The 24888-nt window shown below is 41.9% G+C and overlaps 1 protein-coding gene across 1 annotated transcript in view; it reads left to right on the plus strand.

Annotated features, from left to right (window-relative positions):
* Positions 1–4803: 4803 nt before the first annotated feature.
* CORIN (corin, serine peptidase) overlaps positions 4804–24888 on the plus strand; it is a 235634-nt gene continuing 215549 nt past the window's right edge. Inside the window, exon 1 of the mRNA XM_088020863.1 lies at positions 4804–5079. Within this exon, the coding sequence (XP_087876989.1) occupies positions 4819–5079 (261 nt within the window). The 5' untranslated portion in view covers positions 4804–4818. The remainder of the gene's footprint in view (positions 5080–24888) is intronic.

The following is a 24888-nucleotide window of genomic DNA, read 5'->3' on the forward strand; positions in this document are numbered from 1 at the left end:
CTCAATGTGGGGGCATGTATTTATGTGGTACTGTGAAGAATCACCCACATACAGCCTGAAATTCCACAGTCTAGATTCATTTGAGTTAAAACACTTTTAGAGAGACCTTCCCTTTTCACCATCATCTGGCCATCCTCTATCTTAACAGTATTTTTCCCTCGTAGCACCATACCTGTCAATGTATTATGTATTTATTTGTCTCATCTCCTTCACTAGAATGTAAGCTCCATGAGGGCAGGAGTGCAGTTTGTTTACTGATGTAACCCCAGAGTGGGCATGCCTAGCCACATAGTAGATGCTGGTGTTAGTTTTCTTGGGCTACCATAGCAAATTACCCCAAACAGTCTTGAAACAACAGAAATTTATTCTTTCACAGGGCAGGCAGTCAGAAGTCCAAAATCAAAGTGAAAATAGGTTCGTTCTGGACACTGAAAACTGTTCCATGCCTCTCTCGTAGCTTCTGGTTGTGAGCGTCAGTCTTTGGCTTGTCCTGGCTTGTAGACATAATCCCAATCTCACCTCCATCTTCATATGACCTTCTTCTCTGTGTATGGGTTCTTTTCTGTCTCCTATAAGGACACTCTTTGTATTTAGGGTCCACCTGAGCCAGTATAATCTCATTTTAACTAATCACATCTGCAAAGACCCTATTTCCAAAGGAGGAAGGTGACATTGTCAGGTTCCAAAGGGACATTAAATTTTGGGGGCGGAAGAGGGGCAATATTCAACCCACTGCAATGCTTGCTATTTGATGGACGGATGAATGAATTCACAGTGTAATTCTAGGCTGTAAGCTCCTTGGGTATTTTTCATACTCTCTTAATAATCGTGCTGCAGAAGGTAGGGTTTAACAGGTCAGTCTGGTCCCAGATTGCTTGGGCTCCAATTCTGGTTCTGCCACTTCCTAACTGTGAAATCTCGGGCAATTACTGAACTTCTGTAAGCCTCAGTTTCCTCTCGTAAAATAGTAACATTAAATGTTAGCTATTTAGTGTCTGCGACTATTTTAAAGCACTTTACATTTTTAAAATTCTCACATAGCCTGTGTATTTGCATTTTACAAGAAAGGAAACTAGGTTTGTTTTAAGAATTAAAAACAAAATAGGGGCGCCTGGGTGGCTCAGTCGTTAAGCGTCTGCCTTCGGCTCAGGTCATGGTCCCAGGGTCCTGGGAGCCCCACATCGGGCTCTCTGCTCAGCGGGAAGCCTGCTTCTCCCTCTCCCACTCCCCCTGCTAGTGTTTCCTCTCTCATTGTGTTTCTCTCTGTCAAATAAATAAAATCTTAAAAAAAAACAAAATAGGTAAGTCACTTTGTGAAGTACTTGAAACATACTGGTTAGAAAATCTTAGCTATAATAATGGATAAATGTGACTTAATGTCATAATTTTAAGACCTCTGTTACAAATTGATTCATGAATCAGAGAAAAAGAAATCTTGTGAACTGAGGCACCTCAGTTTTTGCTCACGGGGTCGCTGTCATTGAGGGCGCACTATTCCTGGGGAGACCAGGCAGAATGCTGGCCAAAGGTAGCAGCATTTTGACAAATTGCAGTAAGAGACCCAGATGGGGGGAGGGGAACAGCACTAGGTGTGCGAGGACGCTAAAATAAAATTCCTTTGGAACTTTCGCTGGGCCAATTCTTACTAACTTCTTCCCAAATGACTGTTCTGGTATATTAGAGGAGGGGATTGTGTCCTAGTAATACATTCAGTAAACGAAATGTCTACACAGGCTACTTTTAACATATGCAGAATATTTCAGTGTGCAGATATAGGTATGTCTTTTTTCTTCTTTTAAACTGAAAAAAAGTCTCCCCTCCCTGCAACAGGTAAACTTCCAGTTTGCCTGTTTCTTGCTCTTTAATATTTTTAAAAAGCCAGCATCTTTAGATAGCAGCTAAAAAGTTTACATTCTAAATTCCACATTATTTTCAAGTATCTTTCCATAGCTTATATATGTGTACATTTGTTTAGTGTATTTATTCTACTAGACTGAAAGTTCTGTGAGGGCATTATTTTGTTCATCTGGCAGCTAGCAAATCCTGAATGAGTATTAGTTGAATGAGTAACTAAATAAGCCGTAGGGTAGCATCTCTATCTTAGGACTGCTTGCCTACTATCATCCTGGGATGCTGGCCACCTCTTTAAAATATCTCTTGTTGTCAAATTGCCTTCATTCGTAGTACTAAGCACTAAATAGGCCTGTAATATATGTGACCAAGTTTGATCTCTAAAATCACCCTTTCTAGAGGTATATTCACAACCTTTAAGTTGATTTCCCCACAAATCTCTTCAAGGTTTGTATTTTTTCTTTTAAATTATCTAATTAGCTGGATATAATGCTAGACAATAAAAATTTCAAACAGCTGGAAACGTTTCTTGTGAAATTAAAATATTTTAAGAAACTAACTGATGGTTGTCACTCTAAGCTGAAAAGCAAATGTGGCAAATTTTTAAAAAGGAATAATTCAGATAGGTCATTGAAGATTACTGTGGGCCCTCTGCATAGTCAAAGTACTTTGGATATGTTAGGAGACTTCTCACATTTTTGTGATTTCTTACATTATAAACCTTTGTTACGAAGTCTAAAAATAGATGTTTACTCTCATGCTAACAATACTTCAAGTATTCACTCTGGTGCACTGGTAACGAGAACTAGTTGGGTTTTTTTTTTTTTTTTTGCTGGAAAGAAGTTTAAAGAATTCTTATTTTACATCAGCAATGTAAGCAGCTTTAGTTCTCAGAACATAGTATAGTTGTGGAAGAGAGAGGGACACTTGTCCACCCACATTGGCGATCTCAAATCCACTGACGTAGATACTTTAATTTCACAGTTCTGGTAGCACCTCCACCAGAGGGCAGAACGTGGAAGAGAAAGGAGGTGAACAATTTATACTTGCCTTCAGAATGCCTGTAGAAACACTGAGGACTAAATCCCACCCTCCTTTTGCAAACTGAGCTAACTGGGGCTCAGATCTGCTCAAGGTAGACCTGGCTGAATAATCCGCTAGGCTCTTTGTTTTCAGGTTGGTGTCCCTGCAGTAGTGATGAGGTCTGATGAGGCAGTATTTTAGTAAGAACACAGGCCTGAAATTACACTGCTTCCAGGCATCCCAGCTCAGCACTTGGCTAGCTTAGGCTGGCTACTTTGGCTCCCTAAATCTTTCTCATCTCTAAAGTAAAAATAATAATACCTCAGAAAGTGGTTGATAGAACTGAGAGAACGCATGTATGGTGCTCAGCACAAAGCTTGCCGCAAATACCAAGAGCTTAGTTTTTGTGAATTATGATAAACTTTTCAGATGCTGGATTACAGGTCTGATGTTTGGAACACTATTTTACTATACACATGCAATATTTTTTACTTTTTCATTTCAGAAACAAAATACTGATTTTTCTCCAATTTTACAAATGTATACTCCCCCGACCCCAGCAATAATATTCAAGGGGCAGGTACCTGATACATACTTTGTTGACTATGCATGGCCTCCACCAGAAAAATGGAGATGGATTTATTCAATGACCTCATGAGTCATTTTTGAAATTTCCATTAAGATCTTGACTGAAGTTGGATGAAAACTCATTTTTAAGAAAAATGCAATGTATTCTCCTGCCCCCTTTCCCCGAACATGTGACAACTGTCTTGGGCTTCAAATGGTAAAGTAATCTTTACGGTTGTAAATACCTGCAGTTCCCTCCTTGATGTGTCTGGAGAGCCGATGGTAGTGAATGACAGAAAAGTGGAATTGTTGGCCTCTCAGTTGCAGCCTGTGGATTCCTCCCTAGGAAATTGCCACCTAGGTGTATAGAAGCAGCCTGAGGTTCTCCCACATCCCTGCAGCCTCAGCAAAGTCTCGGGCGTCTTGCAAAAGCAGTTTCTTCATGTAAAATGTAATAGAGGGCAAGTTTCTATTTGCCTAATGCAAATAATGCCGGCCTTCAAAACGTTGCATCTTTTTTTTTTTTTTTTTTTTTGAGAAAACAAATTTGGCCTTTAATTGCCAGTGCCTGCAGTTATTTTGATTTTTACTTGGCTAGGCTCTGGCTAAAAGAAAATGGTCTAGGATGGGATAAGGAGATTTTTGGCGAGCAGAGAAGTAACTCTTTGGCTCCCAACTACTCTCCCACAGCCCAAACTTTCAAGTTTCATCCTTTTCTTGCTGCCCTCCTGGGGCGTAAATTTGGTGGGGTGGGGGAACCGGCAGTCCGCTTGGCTCTCCCTCTGCCCCTGGAGAGGAATTGTGAATGCAAAGAGGTGGGGTTGCGGAGGATCTGCCCTTACGGGCTCTTAAGGGTTGGACCCAGAGACGGGAGTGAAGGGAGGGAGTGGTCCGCGGGTGGGATCTGTCGAGTAGACAAAATGTGGGGCCCCTTCCCCTGGAAGTTTAACTTATCTCTTACTGAGTGAGGAGCAAGGCGTCCTTAGTACGCCTCGCCCCCCAGCCCATCCCCCGCAGGGCACGAAGAGGAGAGAACAGCGACCAGGATAAGAGTGGGCAGAGGAAAAAGCGAGACATGTTCTCTAGCAAACAGCCCCCTGCCCTGACTCGGGAAGAGCGCCACCGCCCAGCCCGGGCCCCGGAGCAGGTAAGATCCACGTACAGCGATTGTCCGCAAACAGGTCGGATGACCTCTCAGTCCGGTTGAATTCAGGGTCAACCCCTCCCTTCCCTGCGCCCTCGTCCCTCCGTGCCACCTTCCTCCCCCGCCGTCGGTGAGCTTTCGGCTTCCCCAGCCCGGCGCTGAGCTCCCTGCAACCAGTCCTCGGGCGCAGGATCCTCTACCGGGCGCTCAGCGTCCGCGACCCTCGCAGGGTCATGGGCAGAGTTTCCTTCAGCGTCAGAGTCGGGTCGGTCCGGAGACCCCGCTCTCCCCGCCGCCACGTCTCCTACAGAGTCCCTCCTCGGCTGGGCGCCCTGCGCGCAGCGAGTGGACTGGGCGGCACGCGGGCGCCGGCGGAGGCTGCAGTAGGAGGTGTCGCGACCGGCCCCCCGGGGGTCCCCCGCTTCCTCGCTGAGCCAGCGTCGCTGACGCCCGACCTTTGCGAGCACTGCGCAGCAGCCCCGCCGACCCCAGACGTAAGCTCGCTTTCCAGCTGCGCGCGTCTCGGACTCCATCCCTCTCAGAGCCCGGACTCGCGCTCGCTTCCCCCCGCGACCAGCTGGTGCCTGGAGCTCACTGGCCCACTCTGAGCGTTGGCACTCCATAACCGGTCCCGCTTGCGGCGTGCCGGGAACTCCCGCGCCCCCAGAGCGCAAACTTTGTCTTGGCGCAAATCCGCTGGGGCACACGGGGCGCCAGCGGGTTTGGCGGGCTCCGATCGCGTCCTGGAAAGGGACAGACTGCCCTTAGTTCTGGAGAGGAAAGGTAGGGAAGAGCATCACGGACGGTCCTCACTGGTCTGAGTCCCCAGGAATAGGGTCTGATTCGCGACTGCCCTTCTTTTGCGGTGTCAGGAGGGTCCCAGAATCCGCTCACTGCCGCTCGGTCCCGGCTGCGGGCGGGGACTCGGAGGGCTGAGCGGGCGAGAGGAAGGTGGTGTCGTGTCGGATCCTGTGGGGACTCTTCCCCAGCTCCCGTGGCGGGCGCCCGACTCCTGGTGCCACCGGCTCGGGGCCGGTGGATGGCGGTGCAGGCCCTTTTAGCACTGCGGGTCATTCCCAGCCCGAGCCCCGGGCGCTCCGAGGGTCGAGCTCGTCGGGAAAGCCGCCGGGTTGGGCATTCCCAGGGAAGCTGTCCTCGCAGTTCATCAAGTGGAGCTTTCCTCCCGCGGCAAACCTCTGAGAACAAGGCGCCACGAAGCCTAATTCGTGTATAAGACTAAGTACGGCGGCTTCTATATGCACATTTGTAGTTTGTAGGGTTTTTTGGTTTTGTTTTTGTAAAGGAATTTACTGATGGAAATGAAACTGCTAAGGAATGCCAGACTGCTACCAGAAAGGGAGCGAAGTCAGGATCGTTGTCCAAGAACGCACATTTTAGCTGAAGGTGTTGAAATTAAAGATGTTGCAAAACATTAATTTTTGGCATAACCCGGAGAGAATGAGAAGAAACAATGCATTTTTTTTAAAAAAAAGAAAGTCATAAAATCCATTTTTGTTAGTCACAATACAACACTCACCTGCCTGTTTGTATTATTTGGTGCCCCATAGTTTTGTTTGTATGTGATATTATGCTAAAAATTAGTCCCCAAAACCAGATTTCTGGGGATTGAGAGGTTAGACTAGAGATCTAGGCACTCAGTGCCATCAGCACACACCAGCTGGGGTTTCATTTTGGAAGAGCCACCTTTCCCACCATGGTTTTGCCTGGATTTCAGCACTTGCTGGCTCTGTTGTCCTGCAAGCCCCTCAGTTGCCTCTCTCCATTGTCCAGGGGCAGACAGGAAGGAGATTGGAGGAGAAGCTGAGCAACCTGCTATCTCCAGATAGCATCCTCATGCTCTAAAATCTGTATTTTCGGATCCCCATACTGTTAATGAGGTACTTGGTTGCTCATTTTTCCTTTTTGTCTTACCTCTAGCCTCCCTTGACATAAAGACCTAAAGACTTGGGCTTTCAGGGTTTCTGAGTGTCTCTACTGTTGGGGAATGGGCATTCCCTGAAGACCAGGAAAGCTGCCATACAGAATTTTCCTGAATGGGTCCAAGGGAGGAAGGTTTATTTCATGTTCCACTGTGGCCTTAATAAGTTATTTGACAAGCATGTGTCCGTGCAGCCCGTTTGCCCCATCAGGGTTTTTGGCGTTCCACTTTGCCTGGCCAAGTAGAAAATGGGGCCAGTTGGCTCAAGAATACTGACCTGTATGGAACACTAGATCCACAGGAAGCTCTCAAGCAACCTCCAGACTTAACCTGTTCCATGAAATCTACTCAGACACATGCATGTGCACATACACATGCATGCGCTTTTGTGTTTTAGACTGTTTTTCAATGGGGGTAGCAATGGAAGAAGTCACAAGAGTGAAAGCTTCTGTTAGCTCATATGCCTCGGAGAGGAGAGTATGGATTTTGATGTTTAAGCTAAATTCAAATCTCTGGCTTTACCCCTTAAAAGTTACAAGGCTCTGGGCAAGTCAGATACTTCTGTTGAACCTTAATGTCCTCATCCGGCCAATGGGGATAATACTACTGACCATTTGTAAGAATGCAGTGAGGATTAAGGAAATGAACATGTCCTAGAAATACTACCATATTAGTGGTCTCCCTAACCTATTTTTACTTAACAGAACGGGTGTCATCGCAGACCCACTGAGTCTGTCAGGCTTTTCTCCACAGCCAGGCTTCTGTGATTCTAAAGGTGTGCTCTCCAATGGAGTAGCTGCTGGTCACACACTGTTATTTAAAATTAATGTCATTACTTAAGTCCATCAAAATTAAATCCAATTAAAAATTCAGTTCTTCTCTCTCACTAGACGCTTTTCAAGTGCTCAATAATCACATGTGACCACTGGTTACCATATTATGTTGATAGAACATCTTTTTCAATGTGGAATGTCCTCTCGAGCTTTCTTTTACTTGAGTGATAATTGAATGAGGTTCTTGGAGGATACAGGTTTTCTGTGCAGTGCTTCCTTTTGCTTCTTTTCCTCCCACAGAGTGGTTTTGTATTGCTAAATCACTTCTGTTTTGTTGGCATCTCTGACACTGCTGGGGCATTTGTTGAATGGTAAATGGCTATAAATCCCTTTATAAATCAGTCAATAAGTGTGAGTTAGCCAGAGTCCTTGGGCATTCTCCCCTCAGCCTTGATGATTTTTGGTAATGTATTGTTCTTTTTCCCTCACAATGACCTTTATGGCTGGTGGTTTTCCTAGTTCTAGAGCAGAAACTCTAATCTAATAGAGGGAGGCTCTTCTATCTCCCTTGTGCCCTGACGTGTTGATTTCTTATAAGAATGACCAGACAAGAAGACTAGGTTCCACGTTTGCCTCAGATCCACTGAGAGTGTTCAGTTTATTCAGATTTGAAACTAGCACCTCCGCCTTCTTCTGTAGGACCCCGTCCTGAACCTATCACCATTTGACAGACTGTATATTTTACCTCTTTATTTGGATTGTTTTCTGTGTCCTCCTACTCTCAGATAGAAGCACCACATAGGCAGAGATTTTTCTGTGTTTTTGTTCATTGCTAAGAGAATGCCTGCTGCATAGTTGGTACTTACTAATTATTTGTGAATGAATGACTATGCAGAGACATATTTAGGACTAGCTAGGATAGGTGCTGTATTAGGTTCCCAGGGCTCTATACCAAATAACTACAAACTGTGTGGCTTAACACAACAGAAATTTATTCACTCAAGTCCAAAATCAAAACGTCAGCAGGGCCATGTCCCTTGAAGGTTCTGTGGAGGAATCCTTCCACTGCTCTTCCTAGCTTCTGGCGGTTGCTGGCAATCCTTGGCCTTCCTTAGCTTGTAGCTCTATCACTCCAGACTCTGCCTTCATAGTCCTTCCCTGCATTTCAGTGTTCTTTCTTCTTATTATGACACCAGTCATATTTGGTTTAGGGCTAGCCCTAATCTGGTATGACCTCACCCTAAATAAGTACAAAAGCAAGACCCTATTTCCAAAAAAAAAAGGGTCACATTCTGAGATTCCAGTGGACATGACCTTTGCGGGATACGATTCAAGCCAGTACAGATGCAGATAAGTAATCCTTTCCCTGCCTGGATTCCTAACCCCCTAGAGGTTGATTTTGTTTCTGGGGCTTTGCTAAATCAGCTTGTGCCAAATACAGTCCACAACGTTGGTTATTCTTACAGACAAATAATCACTGTGCAGGATGGGAGATTAGGTTTGCTTTCTACATGGGTGTGGAATCCATGGGATGGTTCATTTCTGGATTGCTGGAACCACTGCCCCTTCCCGAGCCTGTCGCTGTTCCCAGCCCTGTCGCCAGCCTCGACTTCTTTCTCTTTGCTCAAATAGAGCCCCTGTTGTCCCAGAGCGCTGGTTGGTCTGCCTCCTCCCCAAGCATTCTGCAGCAGTGTTTGCTCAGCTCTGAGCTCCGCCGAAGGGTGCCCATCAATTGTGTTTTCCGCTCAGCCTGCTGGCAGTTGCCTCCATCAACTCACCTTCCAGCAGCTGTTTGAATATTCTCTTGCAGTACATTTCTGCATGTCCACACCATCAGAGCTGGTGGCAACAAGCGCAGTGTCAGTGCTTGATGGGCTGGTTGGAGATGCAGGGTGGTCCTGTAGGTGATCCATCTTGCCATTCAATATCAGTGCTGAAACTCTGTTGGCAGCTCAGGAGGACATCTGTGGAGAAAGGCCAGGCATCCAACAGTGTGGTTTAGGAGTTGGGCAGAAAATACAGGGGTGAGTGGCGAAGAACATTTTGGTGCCACTAGTAGTGCTCAGCCCAGGACCCCTTTGAGCCTTGAGGCTGACAGTATTTGAAGGGCACCTTTTATTTCCAGCAGTTGGGAGACTTTTAAAGAAAGGTCTTTATGCAGCTGTGAAAGTGAACCGTGTCACTCTCCAGAGCCATGAGGTCATTCTGCTAACGTGTCACAGTAGCATGGTAAAGGTTGATAGAGCCGGGAAATCTTAATGTGGGGCTGCCTGAACCCCACGAGTAGTGAAAAACCTCTGTAAACTGTTCCATGTGAGTTTTTCTGGCTTGGGCACCTTAATACCCTGAGAGGTTAAGAGTCATGTACCAGACCCAAATAACTTCAACTAATGAGAATCAGCCACACAGCCTGGACAAAAGGAGGAATAGATTCATCCATTTGCTCAACGAACATTTCTCTGCCAGGCACAGTACTAGGCTTTGGGGTACACCAGTGGACAAAAACACAAAGATTCATGCACGTGTGGAGCTTAGCTTCTAACTAAGCACTGAACACGAAATCGGTAGTGCAGGGAAGAAGGATAACGGTTTAAGTAGAATGAGTCACTTTGCCTGTCATTCTACCTAGTGCCGGGGAGTGAGAGCCCAAGATAAGAGAAGGGAATCCATGGTTAGTTTCAGAACACTGGTGTCTTCCTATGTATCCACATGCAGTCCTCCATCCTCTGTGTGGTCCTGTGTTTAAAGCTTTGTGCCTTCTTGTCCTCTACCCCAAACCAGTTAATTCGTCTAGCACTCAACTGATGAGCCTGTTCCATCTCTGGGAAAACCTGACCATGTGGGGTTTATGGACAGAAGTTGTATTGGTCTCCAGTGTGGCACTTTCCTTAAGGATTTTCAAGGATTATTTTGGCCATACATGATTTTCACTGTTGAGTGCCTATTTCAGAGACTCATCCTGCAAACAAGATGCCACTCCTCTGTAGTGTGGTTTGGAGATCAAAGCTGTATTATTTTGTTTAATCTATTTCTCTGTGATCGTTCAGAACAATTTGTCCAAGTTGAACAAAAAGAGAAAATCACAAATGGGAGTTTTAGTCTTTGTCTGATACTAAGTTGTTTTGAGACTGTACAGAAGTCAGCCTGTTTGATCCTGGTGTCCTCATAGCTAAAAAGAGGTAGTTGGACTAGATACTCTCCAAGGTTTCTAGATCTAAAAGCTGAAGTGGTAATGTGGCAGAGAAAACGAGCAGTGCATTGTACCTTTTTTTTTTCCCCCTCCTGTCTTTCTGACATTTGAGAAGTGCTGTCTGGGGAGGGGGCATCCTAGCAGCCCTTAATGTCTGCTTCTCTCTTTGTGGGTCTTTTTGCTGATTCTTCTTATGGTGACCATCTGCCGAAGTGCAGAATTTCCCGTTCGACCCCAAAGAAGACTAATCAGATGAAATCTGATCACCAGAGCCCTGATTTGTCCAGTAGATGGCCCAGGATCAAGTTGGGAGCCAGATACGCCTCTGGGCATAGCTGAGGAGCAGTTTGACACAGGAGAAAAATCATTTTCCTTAAATGGCTAGGTAGGACACACACCCCTCTGTATTCTGTTAAGAAACAAACAATAATAAATATGTGTTCAGAGTAGCAAAGGAACAGACTTCTTAGGAAAAAAAGGAAGAATTGTTGAAGCTCTGAAATTTAGGAAGCTTGGTTATAAAATAACTCAGGAAGTAGAGTGAATCTGATTAACCCATTAAATCCAAGCCAGGAAATAGGCTCACACAGCCCTGGGTGCTCATGCATGCAGACCTGACTCATCATTTAGCTGTTGGCGCCTCCAGCAAGTATATTTCCCTAGGCTCAGTTTCCTTCTCTCAACAATGGGAACAGGAGGGCGCCTGGGTGGCTCAGTCGTTAAGCGTCTGCCTTCGGCTTGGGTCATGATCCCAGGGTCCTGGGATCGAGTCCCACATCTGGCTCCCTGCTCAGCGAGAGGCCTTCTTCTCCCTCTCCCACTCCCCCTGCTTGTGTTCCTGCTCTCACTGTCTCTCTCTGTCAAATAAATAAATAAAATCTTAAAAAAAACAACAAAAAACAACGGGAACAGGATCCCTCATGAGACGGTTGTGATTAAGGATTCAGTAAAATAATGCTTTGTGGAGGTGCTTTGTAAGAATACAAGTTGTTTTTTTTTTTTGGTTACTGTTATCTGTGGCGAATTTAGTTGTGTCTGTCCCTAGATAATATCCCTCTGGATTTGAAATCTCAATTCTGTGTAGTCAGTTGCTCTCCCTAGAGAAGGTTGAAAGAAGAAATGTTTTCTTTGTCTGGGCTCCCTTATGAGTATGACAAAAATAAAGCAATTGAAATTTAACATCACCCTGCTTCCTTTGTGGTGTACAGTAGCACCATCCCTTAGAAATATAATGTCAGCCACATGTATAATAGAAAACTGTAAAGTGGCTACATTTGAAAAGGCAAAAAGAAACAGATTGATGTTAATGTATTTTATTTAACTCACTGTGTCCAGGATTTCATAATTTTAACCTGGAATCCATAGAAAAATTAATCATGAAATATATTACTTTTTTTTTAATAATAAGTCTTCAAATTTCAATACTCTTACAGCACATCCCGAGTCAGATGGGTCACATTTCTATGCTCAGTAACCACATGTGGCTAGTGTCTACCATATTGGATAATATGGACCATATGGACTATGGTAGGTTGAATAGTGTCTCCCCAAATATATCCATGTCTTATTTCCCAGGACCTGTGAATGCACCCTTATATGGCAAAAAAGACTTTGCAGATGTGATTATTTAAGATTCTGAGATGGGGAGATTATCCTGGATTATCTGGGAGGACCTGCTATAATCCCCATGTCCTTGGGCAGGAGAGTCAGAGTCAGAGAAGGAAGCAATGAGATGGTGGGTGTGGAGGTTGGAGAGACATGTTTTCAAGATGCAGGAAGGTCCACCAGCCATGGCCTACAGACAGACAACCACTAAAAGCTGGAAAAGGCAAGAAAACAGATTCTCCCCTGAGAGCCTTCCAAAGGAAGCGGCTTTGCTGACACCTTGACTTTGGCCCAGTGACCCTGATTTCAGACTTCCGACCTCCAGGATTATAAGGAAATAAGTGTGTGTTGTTGTCAGCCACTGTGGTAATTGGTTACAGCAGCCAAAGGAGACGAATTCCTTACTAATAGTCTAATGTTAACATCGTTTCTAAGACTGATTTGAGAAGGTGTTTGTCTGGCTCCATCATCTTAGACAGTTATGGTTATTGGCTTCATCCCAGCCTGGGCTAGGGTAGCGATGCACTGTCATTCCTAGGATTGCTACCAGTTACAGCTGTCCTCCCTGAGCAGTGGAGTGTTTCTGACTGACTCGAGTGCAGCCTTTGATGGCAAAACTCAGTTGTTGTCATTGTCCTTGAGGATGAACAGTGGAGAGAGGTTACAGTACACAGGAGGGAAAAATGGTGTAGAAAAAGTTACTGGCTCTCTTTACTATCCACTCAATAGTTTCTTAAATCTAAAAATGTGCTGAAAATAATGTCTATCAATTTTAAAAAAAGTATTGCCCTGTGGGTTTGGTAGGGGTAAAGTCTTATACTTTTTTTTCCCCCAAAGATATTATTTATTTATTTATTTGACAGAGAGAGACATGAACTGAACTGAAGGCAGATGCCCAATGACTGAGCCACCCAGGCGCCCCTTATTCTTATACTTTTATCTATGAATGCTAGTGAATGTGATTGGACCACTAATTCTCAACGTTTAGTGAGCATGAGAATCACCTATCGCTGGGTGGGACCCTAGAATTTGCATTTCTAACAAGTTCCAGGGGATGCAGTTGGAGCAGGTGAGCAGGGAGGTGTTAGGAGGTCCCTGGGAATCCCTGGCCTGCAGGAGGGCGTCCCAAGCCTGGCCTCTGTGGGGAGGGTACCGCGCTACTGTGGGGAAGCCCCCAGGCCGGCCTCCCCTCCCCCACCAGGGTATATACACACTCCTCTTCCAACAATAAGCTGGGCGCCTCCCCTCCCCCACCAGGGTATATACACACTCCTCTTCCAACAATAAGCTGAGCGGCCCCATTGCTAAGGAACTTGAGAGTCCTCTCCTCTTGCATGGCTCTTTTGGGTCTCCCACCCTGAGGTCAATCCTGAGATCCCCAAGTCTCAGCTAAAAATACCTCATTTGCCATACAGGCCAGCTGTCTTCTCAGATTTCCCAGCTGGAGTGAATCCCCCAGACCTAGGGCTGCCCCAGTGGAAAGGCTATAAACCGAAAATACCAAGTTAAAAATAGCCCTAGGGAGGCCCTTCAAAGTGCTCACACCCAGCGGCCCACTGGAGATGACCAGTTGCAGGCAAGGGGGCGGGTAGCAGAATCAAGCCAGGAAGGGATGAAGAACTTAGGCTTTGTCTGGGTTCATCCTCTGGAGGAGTTAGGGCAAATTTTAGAGACTAGCTCCCTCTCTCCTGGTCTTTGTGTTTTTGTTTTGTTTTGTTTTGTTTTGTTTTTTACTGTAAATTCCAGAATTGGTAACTATAGTCCTAAACCTGGCTAATGGTGATTTTTATGCTTCCATCTTCTGCATAACAATACAGTTGAGCTTCCCATCCTTTCTGAAATTGAAACAGAGATGAGCCTTTCCAAAGATGTCCTTGGCAAGAAAGTCAAGTGGTCCCTTGGAAAGACCTGCAAGAGCTGATTTATGTGCCAGGGTCAGTGGTCTGGGTCATCTTGGGGCCACCTCTGATTGTCTTCCTCACTCCCTGCTGTCTAGCACCCACACTTTTCATTTGGATTGTTTTGACTTGACCTCTATCAGTGGAATGTCAATAAAGAAGAACAAAAATTCTCTCTGGATAAGAGATAAATAATCCTAACTAATAATATTCTCCAATCATTTTGTGTCAGAAACTCCTGAAAGCAGGCAACGCTCTTCCTTTCTTCCTTGAAGAGAGCTTTCCCAACAGGTGAAAAATATCTTCTTTCCAGAAAAATTATTTATTCTTCCTAGTGGAAGTAAACAAAACTCATGGGATAACTATTGTAATTTTTATTAAGAATTTTTAAAAATTAAAACAAAATTAAATTATTATTTATTATTTTTTTAATTTTTAAAAGCGGGCTTTTCTTTTTAAAAAGTTTGTTGTTTCTCCACTCACATTTCTCAAAGACAAAGGGAAAATATAACAAATTATCCAATTTGACCTTTTCCCCCTTAATAGAGTGTTGAATGCTCTGCAGTGTGGCCCGGACATTGGTCAAGTCAGATAGGAAGCGATGAACGCAGAGCTTCTGTGGTGGTCTGGCTGCTGCAGCATCAAATGTGAAACACACAATACACACACTCACAACCTCCTGACTTCAAGGTAGGGGAGAAAGCTGAAGGCCCCAGGTCTTGTCATCTTATCCATCTTTTTTATCGAAGTGGGAAAAGAGTGAACAAAGGAAGAACACAATTGCTTTCTATAGATTTTAAACCTTAGTTTGGATCTTCCTATTCTTGCCCCTTGGTGAAGAGCCGAGTCCTGAAACGGGGGGGCAGTGCAGTGGCCAAGACCTTAGCCGTGGAGTGGTGCCCTGCGGGGTGTGTTGGAGCCCAAGTAGGGAGAGGAGGGGTGGGTATGGGGTCAGCCTGGGTGTGGGGTCAGAGCTTGAGTGGGATGAAGAAGGCAGCCAAGCATGGGGGCAGCTGAGGCAGGACGTCAGAGCTCAGACAGCGTGAGCCGGGCGCCCCATGTGGAGATGGGGCTGGAGATGGGGCCGGGAGACTTGTTGCAGCCTGGAGGACTGATCAAATAATTACACACAACAAGAATAAGCCACTTTCCCATAGTCTCTTGCTATGGGAAAAAGGAGTTAAAGATAAAGAAAGGCAGAAAGCTAAATCTAGAACCCTGTGATATGGGACTGGAATTGGAGATACGGGTATAAATGTATGTATGTTTCAACATATAAAGATAGATAAATACAGACGTAATGTGTGTATGTATATGTGGACAAAAGATAAATACATTTCCCCCTGTGGTTCTTGTCTGCCGAAAGACACTGGGAACAGTGACAACCTAAGAGCAGTGAGCACACCTTGTGGGTTCCAAGGGACAGCCAGCTCTAGGTTTTAGATACCGTTTTTTACAAAAAGGAACCAAGGTTCTTGGAGAAATGCCTAATTCCAAGGGTGAGGCAAGGAAAGTACAAGATGAGTCTGAAACAGCCATCTTGTTCCAGAAAGCAAGAAAGGGCTCAAGGAACAATAGCACGTAGAAGCCAGACTGACTTGGCTCCCACTGGCCAATTGGAGAGCCGTTTAGCGTCAAAATAAGTAATGGTGGTTAACAGATGATAAACCATTGAATAAAATAGGAAACCAAGAGTTCATGCACATGCCAAAAAAAGGATAAACTGAAAATTTGAAGGGATGGGATATTTACATAATTTCAGTACCTCACCAAAAAATACTTATTGATTACACAGATGGGGGGGGGAGGAAGAAAATAATATTATAGGAGGGAGGCTTGGCAGATACCATGGGATTGATGTGATTGTATCAGTAAAGTAATACATTGATAGGAGGCAATGAGAAGACTATAGGATCACTTTTGTGATATTTCTGCTACAGACGTCTGAATTTAATCCTAAACCACAACTCAACGCTCCACAAAATAACTGGTCTGTAATTTACAAAAGTGTCAAAGTCATGGAGGTCAAAGGAAGACTGAAGGAGACAAAGGAAACATGAAAACCAAGTGTGACATCCAATTCTAAATTAGACTCTTTTGGTAAAAGAGGTATTATTGGGACTATTAATAAAACCTGAGTGAGTTCTGAGAATTAGATGGTAAAAGTCTATCCGTATAATTTCCTGGTTTTGGTGGTTGTGCTGTAGTTATGTAGGAGAATGTCCTTGTTTGTAGGAAATATCCACTGTCAGATTCCAGAGTGATAGGGATCCAGTTGGCAACTTACAAAATGGTTCAGAAGAATAGTTCTTTGGATTGTACTTCCACCTTTCCTATAAATAGGTGGTGGTTTCAAATTTTTAAAAAAAAGAGAAAAAAGTAAATACATTTTACTTAATAATTTCACGAGATTTAAAACTTTTTATGTTTGTAATCTACACTAAGACTATTAGTAATCACGCAACTTTTTTGCGGGGGGGAGGCAGTAAACAAAAAGTACACTGTTAATACACAATCTTACATTTCCGAAAGGAGAATTTTTTCTAAGTTCTTCATATGAAAACAGGATTATTTATAATCACTTAGTTCACAATCATGATTTTTAATTGCATTTTTGTAAGGATAAATGTCAATACACTGCATTTAGGCAATTATTAAACATGTAAAAATACCTTTTTTTTTCCTAGTTTAATCTCCTAATTTGGATTCAGAGGTTTGCCTTTTCATAAGCAAATTAGATACATTCAAAACATACTACATATTTTAAAACATTTATCATTTATATGTTTTGTTTGGTCTCAAAGTATAGACAACTTTAGCACTGGAAAGCAATTCAGGAGAATTGGCAAATGTTATTCTTTATGAAATAATATAATTTTAAAAAATTTCCCTTTCACCTATTTGCCCATCCTCCCACCCACTTCCCCTCTGACAACCACCAGTTTGTTCTCTGTATTTAAGTCTGTCTGTTCATTTATTTTGTATTTTTTAGATTCCACATGTAAGTGAAATCATTTGGCATTTGTCTTTTTTGACTTACTTCACTTAGCATAATACCCTCTAGATCATCCGTGTTGTTACAAATGGCAAGATCTTATTCTTTTCATGGCTAATATTCCACTATTTTTTTTTTAAGATTTTATTTATTTATTTATTTGTCAGAGAGAGAGAGAGAGCACAAGCAGGGGGAGCTGCAGGCAGAGGGAGAAGCAGGCTTCCCGCTGAGCAGGGAGCCCGTTGTGGGACTTGATCCCAGGACCCTGGGATCATGACCTGAGCCGCTATTTTTTTTATCCATTCATCTATTGACAGACACTTGAGTTGCTGCCATACCTTGGCTATTGTAAATAATGCTGCAATAAACATAAAAGTGCATATCTCTTTTCCCAAATTAATATTTTTGTTTTCTTTGAGTAAATACCCAATAATGGAATTACTGGATAATATGGTATTTCTATTTTTAATTTTTGAGGCATCTCCATACTGTTTTCCACAGGGGCTGCACCAATTTATATTCCCACCAAGAGTGCACGAGGGTTCCATTTTCTTCACATCCTCACCAACACTTGTTAATTCTTGTCATTCTGATACTATCCATTCTGACAGGTGTAAAATGATATCTCATTGCAGTTTTTATTTGCATTTCCCTGATGATTAGTGACATTGAGCATCTTTTCATGTGTCTTTTAGCCATCTGTATGTCTTCTTTGGAAAAACGTCTATTCAGGTTCGGGAGGTTTTTTGGTGTTGAGTTGTATCACTTCTTTATATATTTTGGATATTAATCCCTTATTGGATAAATCATTTGCAAATATCTTCTCCCATTCCATAGGTTGCCTCTTTGTTGTGTTGATAGTTTTCTTTGGTATGCAAAAGCTTTTTATTTTTGTGTAGTCCCAATAGTTTAATTTTGCTTTTGTTTCACTTGCTTTAGGAGACCTATCTAAAAACATGTTGCTAAGGCTGATGTCAAAGAGATTATTGCCTTTGTTTTCTTTTAGGAGTTTTGTGGTTTCAGGTCTCACATTTAGGTCTATCATCTATTTTGAGTTCATTTTTGTATACGGTGTAAAACAGTGGTTTAAGAAAGTCCAGTTTCATTCTTTGGCATGTAGCTATCCAATTTTCCCACCACCATTTATTGAAAAGACTTTTTCTTACTGTATATTCTTGCCTCCTTTTTCATAGATTAATTGACCGTGTAAGTGTGGGTTTATTTGTGGGTTCTCTGTTCTGTTCCATTGATCTATGTGTCTGTTTTTGTGCCAGTATCACACTGTTTTGATTATAGTTCCTCTGTATTATATCTTGAAATCTGGGATTGGGATACCCCCAGCTTTGTTCTTCTTTCTCAATTGCTTTAGCTATTCCAGGTCTTTTGTGGTCCTATACAAATTTTAGGATTATTCTAGTTCTGTGAAAAATGCTCTTGGTATTTTCATAGGAATTGCACTGAATCTGTAAATTGCTTATGAGAGTATGGACATTTTAGCAATATTAATTCTTCTAATCCATGAGCATGGTAGATCTTTGTATTTGTTTGTGTCATCTTTAATTTATTTCATCAATGTCTTATGATTTTCAGAGTACAGGTCTTTTACTTCCTTAGTTAAATTTATTCCTAGGTATTTTATCCTTTTTTTTTTTAAGAGTTTATTTATTTATTTGACAGAGAGAGACACAGCGAGAGAGGGAACACAAGCAGGGGGAGTGGGAGAGGGAGAAGCAGGCTTCCGGCGGAGCAGGGAACCCGATGCGGGGCTCAATCCTCACGACCTGAGACGAAGACAGACGCTTAACGACTGAGCCACCCAGGTGCCCCATTTTATCCTTTTTGATACAATCATAAACTGATTTTTAAAATGTTCTTTTACTTGGGAATACTAACTGTGGAAAGATATCAAAACAAAATTTAAAGATATGATGGCTGGGCCAATGAGAATTATATTCTGAAAAGTCATCTTTTTCATCATCAATTTCTTATAATTTTAAGAAATGCTTTGTAATTCTTAATACTTTGGACTATGACCATAACTATTAAGCAGCACAGGTTATATTGTAAATATGTATTAACATGTTAAAAACATTTGAAACCATCATTAGAAAGAAAAGGGGAAGGTAAATTATTTAATTATGGGTGAAATAATTCTAGTAATTCAGTTTTGAGTGCTAATAAGTAAATATTCATTAGAATTCCTTTTCACCAAAGTATTTTCAGTATTAGACTGTTTCCTGTTGTAGTTAAGAATAACATGGTAAGTCTTCATGAAAAAGTGGAAGTTAGTTTTGTATGTTCATTTTCACGTTACCACAAATTATTTACCCAGTAGTTCCTCTATATAGCACTTAGCACGATTATATTGAATGAAGATCTGTGTAACTATTTACTCTCTTTCTCCTCTGTGTGTTCCATGAATACTGTTTTCAGTAGCCACTTGGCATAGCTATACAATCTAGAAAGCTTGGTTTCCGAATTGCTCTTGCAATGAACAGTCCACTGGCAGGTTTAAGAGGCCAGCTTTCAGTAATTTCTCCAGTGCTTGCCTCCTTGGGGGCAATTAATTCATTTGTTCTTTGAGATCTTACCCTTCTTCCTCTGTTTGATTTCTTTGGGTTCCAGGCATATATTATTATCTAATAACCATCAAAACTATCTTCCCCTTTCTAATAGCCCCTTTAACCGTAGTAGACCCAGGTGCAACTTTGCTAGTCTTTATCTAGACCTTCAGAGTCACGTTTTCTTCTTCCTTTCTGCTCAGCTCATTGGCTCAAGTCTCAGCCTTTCTCTTACGGAAATCTCTTTCTGCCTCTGGCTTCATTAGTTTGTTGTTTTGGAGATAAGACTGAAGTATGTTTTTTAAACCATTCCACATCTCCTTTGACTCCCTGAGTTAAATTGATTTTGTCAAGACAGATTGTTCAATGCACAGGCTTTTTAAATGGCCTTTTTAAGATTGCATTTATAAAAATTGTATTTAGTTGTGTTCCTACTTCACCTCGGGAAGATGGAATGCAAGATGATAAAGCCATCATTCTTTTTGTTTGTTTTGAAACAAAATCTGCCACCTTTCCCTGACAGAATCCATGAACTAGCCTCTAAATCTAAAGCCAGGGTCAAAGCTTATTTAACAAATCCAGGGTGGATTAGGACCATGTGATGGAGGATGTCTAAGGCCTTTGGATAAGCCCCGTACATCTGAGGTGTTGTTACCTCCACTTACTGGTTTCTTTCCATGGCCCTGACTATAGTTTAAAACAACATAATAAGAAATGGAACCTGGGACAGCCTTTCTTCAATATCTATTCTAAGACTGGCACAAATAGTCAAAACTAGAAGTTCACATCTACTCCTGGAGAGCCAAAGCATCTCAGCTGCTTTGTAGTTTCCTAACAGCACGTTTTGTTCTGCTCACCTCCAGAACTACAAAGGTCTGATCCTACCTCAGCCTCACTTGAAACCCTAGGCCAAGTTACAGCTATGTAGCTTGGGGGCAGAGGCTGCAAAGATTGTCCAAAGTCTAAAATCCTACGTGAACCCCACTTGGTACAGGTCCAACCAAAGCTTAAGGCCTCATGCCCTGTCTGCCCAAGAAATAATCACCCCATGTGTATTTCCCCCCAAATACTACTCCTTACTCTTCCTTGCCATTCCTGGTTTAATGTAGTAGATGTTAGGTTTTGAAAGGCTTAATAAATTATGCTTCTCCTCTTTAATTAATGTTGACATTAAGATTCTGTGTCCTTTTATATGCCAGGTAGGATGAGGGTCACAATTAAGAGACATGATGTTTGATCTCAAAAATTATACTATCTCCCTTTGGAAAAAAGGTATAAACTCTCAGTGTTTATTAAAGATATTAACTCTCAGTGTTAGTTAATGCCTATAGAATGTGGGAGAAATTTGCTAACCGAAGACTTTACCTTGCATCCAGGGCATTGAGCTGACCGTGCAGTATGTGTTCAATAGATGCCTGCTGGACAGCCCAAATGCTTCTCAACCAGAAACTGTAGTACCCTGGGGGCATTTGGAAATAATGGAGGATGCATCGTGGGTCACAATGCCTGGGCTGGGGTGGGCGGTGGGGGGAGGGGGGGAGTTACTGCTGGCATTTATTAGGCGGTGTCCAGGGATGCCAAATGTCCTGAAATATGTGTGAGTCCCATCAGTGAAAAATTGCCCTGCTTAAAATGCCAATTACGTTGATTTCCTTTGGCTTCCCTCCTCCCCCAACCAAAACACACAAGCTTTGAGACCCAAATGCTCAAGAAATACTCTTGTTCCATCTTGGTGCAAAAGTGAAAGCTTACATATTTTTAAAAACATAACAGTGTGACCTGACTGTGCCCTAGTTCACTCTACTCTTATGGTTGACTTGTTGTCCTTTCTGCATATGTGTATTACTGTCCTGTCCCTGGGTTTTGAAGTCACTCCTGAAGTTGTGCATCTCCTGGGAGGTAGGCTATCAACTCCCAGAGGCAGGGACTATGCCTTTCTCATCTTTATATTCCTGTAGCCCAGCTGTGCACAGAATAGGTGCTAAATAAGCATGAGCAGAATAAGTCAAATTAATTAGATCTTAACATGTGGCATAGACATGTTTTGTCATGGAACATAACACAGAACTTCTCTGTATTTTCCAACCAGAATGTTCATGAAATATAGCAAAACAAATGATGAATGTTAAGTTTGGAATTCATCCCTTTGCTCCAGGTATTCAGAAGGAAATTGCTGCTTCATCTAACACATAAAATCTTTACTTGTACTTTTTTTCTTTTTTTCTTACTGCAGGATTCCTTTTAGCAGGTAGGTTCAGTAGGTTAACTGTTTTCAACATCTGTTTATGTTTTACTTTGCATTGAAATGCCTGAAATGGATTGTTGTAGAGCATAAAATCCAGTTTGTCTCGTATGCATTCCCTGATTGTTTTCAGCTGTAGGGAGTCAATATTTTAGTCCTGTACTCACTTTGCCAATCTGTTTGAATTTTTAAAAGTCACAACATTTCCATTGTCATAGGATCAATGAGTCAATTAGGTCTTTGAGAATTGCCCACACTCAACAGTTTTCTTAATGCTCCATGAAAAATAGGTTTGGCTTCATTTGACAATATGTTAGGCGTCTCTGGATTTTGCTATAGAATCCTTTGAAATACAGTAACTTATAATTGGGATATGAAATTTAAAACATTTTAACGAGTAAATGTCAAACATTTAACTTCCTGAGGGATGGATAACCCAACCCTCCTATCTTTTCCCTCTGTAGTTGTCACTGTTTCCAAAGCAATATACTGAAAAGACTTTGAGACACTTTAATATATGTAGAAAGATTTCTGATGTTGTATCTACTTTAAAAGGAATCTTTTATTACTTGAAGATTTTTGACTGCTACAAAATGGTAACATTGACATGTTTGAGATTAGGGGCAAAGTCATCTCACAAAAAGGACCCAGGGCCCTATTTATCTAGCTTGTCTAGATGGGGAGTTGCCTCTTGTTTTGTTCTGAGATCATCTTCTGTAACTGAATAGAAATATGAGACTCCCACCTTGCTCTGAAGAAAATGAGGTTTATCTTAAAAGGTTTTCCTATTGCCTCTGAAGACATCTCCTCCCTGGAATAAAGATTATTATAACTTTCCTCCAGAGACCAAATTGAGCAAACTCCACACAATGTGTTGGAGAGAAATCAGGATTCTTAGAGCTTTCCGAACTTAAAGAGACATTGTTATTCTTCTTCTTTTCTTTTGCCTTACTAATTTCATTTTATTTTTGGAATATTTGTGGTTGGCGCAAGACATTTATTTTTCACCCCTTACTTACAGATATGGAAATATGGTTGGGACTCAGTGAAGGCTTTATAAGGTCACCTAGATTTTCAGTGGTGGAGACAATATTGTACAAGTTGCTTCTGAAACATTCCAGTCTTCCCTGTCATATTTCAGACTTTGGCTAAACAATGCTACCCTCAAAACAGAAACACTGAAGTGATATGCTGCCTGGGTACTGGGTTATTATTATTAGTCTCCTCAACAGGAAAAATATTTGTTGCTCTTTAGTCTCTGTACTGAGCATCCATTCTGGGATGTGTAAATGAGACTTGGGATGGGGGTACTATCTGGTGCTGCTGTTATGTTAATTTTCAGAGGAGAAAACATGAATATGGTTGGCTTGCAGAACCATGTGTTTTGGTGTGAACGGAGGAATTTCATTTTGAGAGCGCTCATGAGTTCTTTGAACTTTGTATGCATCAATTAAATACCAGAAAATGGGATGAAAAGACTTACTGAAAACCAGATGCTTGTTCTTCATGCCTCTTGGAACATTAAAAACAAACATTACAACAAAAGGCATTTGGGTTTGGCATAATTCACCAATGGATGATTTTGGAGGCATTTTGCTTATTGGTAGAGTGGGAGCTAATATTTGGAGAATTAACAGATGTCTGGTTTGAGTGTAACTAAATCACTGATCTCTTATTCAATAAATCTTTTAATTCATATAGGGAATATCGTAGTTTATTGAGAACAGAGAGGAAAGCATCTAGCTCTGGCAGATTTACTTCTTAAATATGGGGTAACAGTTGGCTTGTTTTTGCTCAGTGGATAGACAGTGGAAGTGGGTTGGATTAGCTCTTTCTTTAATACTGAGAAAACAATTCAGATCACATTTTGGGGTTATGGTTGTACAAGACAATGTTCCAAGCTGACTATCTAGCAGCAAGTGGAGACTTGGTGTCTGGATTTTCTTCAGCACTGTGAGTGTATTAACATGTGACAGCGTAATATCCCCACAGAGTTTAGAGGGAGCTTCTGTGTCCTGCTCAGGCCGAACCAGTCAGAGTGACCTTGTCATCCTCTGCGCCACTAAAGCAGCAGAGTCCAGAATACATTAGCAGTTCATCAGCTTCCTGCCTAGAGAACTAAGGTGCTAAGTTAGTCTCAAACCAATACATAGTTTGGGTTTGGGACGAATTTTTCTTTTGAATTGTTTTTAACATTGTAAGCAAATCTTTTTTGGTAGGACAGATGGTTATTGAATTCTGCCATAATTTTGCATAAAATCCCATCCACTGAAATGTGTGCTGTCATTTTGGTTTAAGAATGACTTGCTCATATCATAAACTTCAAAGTAATAAATGGAATTTTACTAAATCTACCAGATCAACATATGAATTAGAATAACCTTGGGGTAGTAATATTTGTATGTGGCTAAAATTCACAGACTGTTGACTAACTGTCCTATATTAACTAAGTCTACATAATTGTATATAGCCATTTTGCTATTTAAGAAAATCAATAGCATGGTATCAGGTTATGAAGGTAGAATTAACTTCCACATTTTCCAAAATACTCTGTTACTCTTAAAACAGTTTATATATTACCTCAAGTTTGCCTGATCTTTGGTTATAATTTAAACAAACCCTATTTGAAATAAAAATAATCAATATATCTCTCTACATCTGATGCTGTACATTAAGAAGTAGCAAGCTGATATTAGTTTCTTTATAGACAGTATCTTTGGATGAATATTACCACTTTCAGAGCTATTGTAGGTCAAGGATAGCCTATGCTTAGCAAAATCTTGGAATGGGCAGGGAATAGGGTTTTTGTTGTTGTTAATTAGGTTTTTCATGAATGAAATATCAACTTGAATCTCCTTTCTATTGTGATTTTTTTCCTCTTGAAATGATGTTACTTACACTATGCTATGAGAAATAACATCCACGTCTTTGAAAACTGATCATGAGGGCCAAGACTTGCATTCTCAAGGCAAAATATTCTGAACTATAGAAACTGTAGAAGATTCCACATTTTTCAGAATTCCAAAACATTCTCTGGCAATATTTTATAAATTTAATTCTTGACAGTTTACTTATTTTCTTATGATTTTTCCATCTCTCT

This window comes from Eumetopias jubatus, unplaced genomic scaffold (genome assembly GCF_037043125.1).
Source record: "Eumetopias jubatus isolate StellerSeaLion01/CBP00866 unplaced genomic scaffold, mEumJub1_p1.0 scaffold_2, whole genome shotgun sequence".
Taxonomy (NCBI): Eukaryota; Metazoa; Chordata; class Mammalia; order Carnivora; family Otariidae; genus Eumetopias; species Eumetopias jubatus.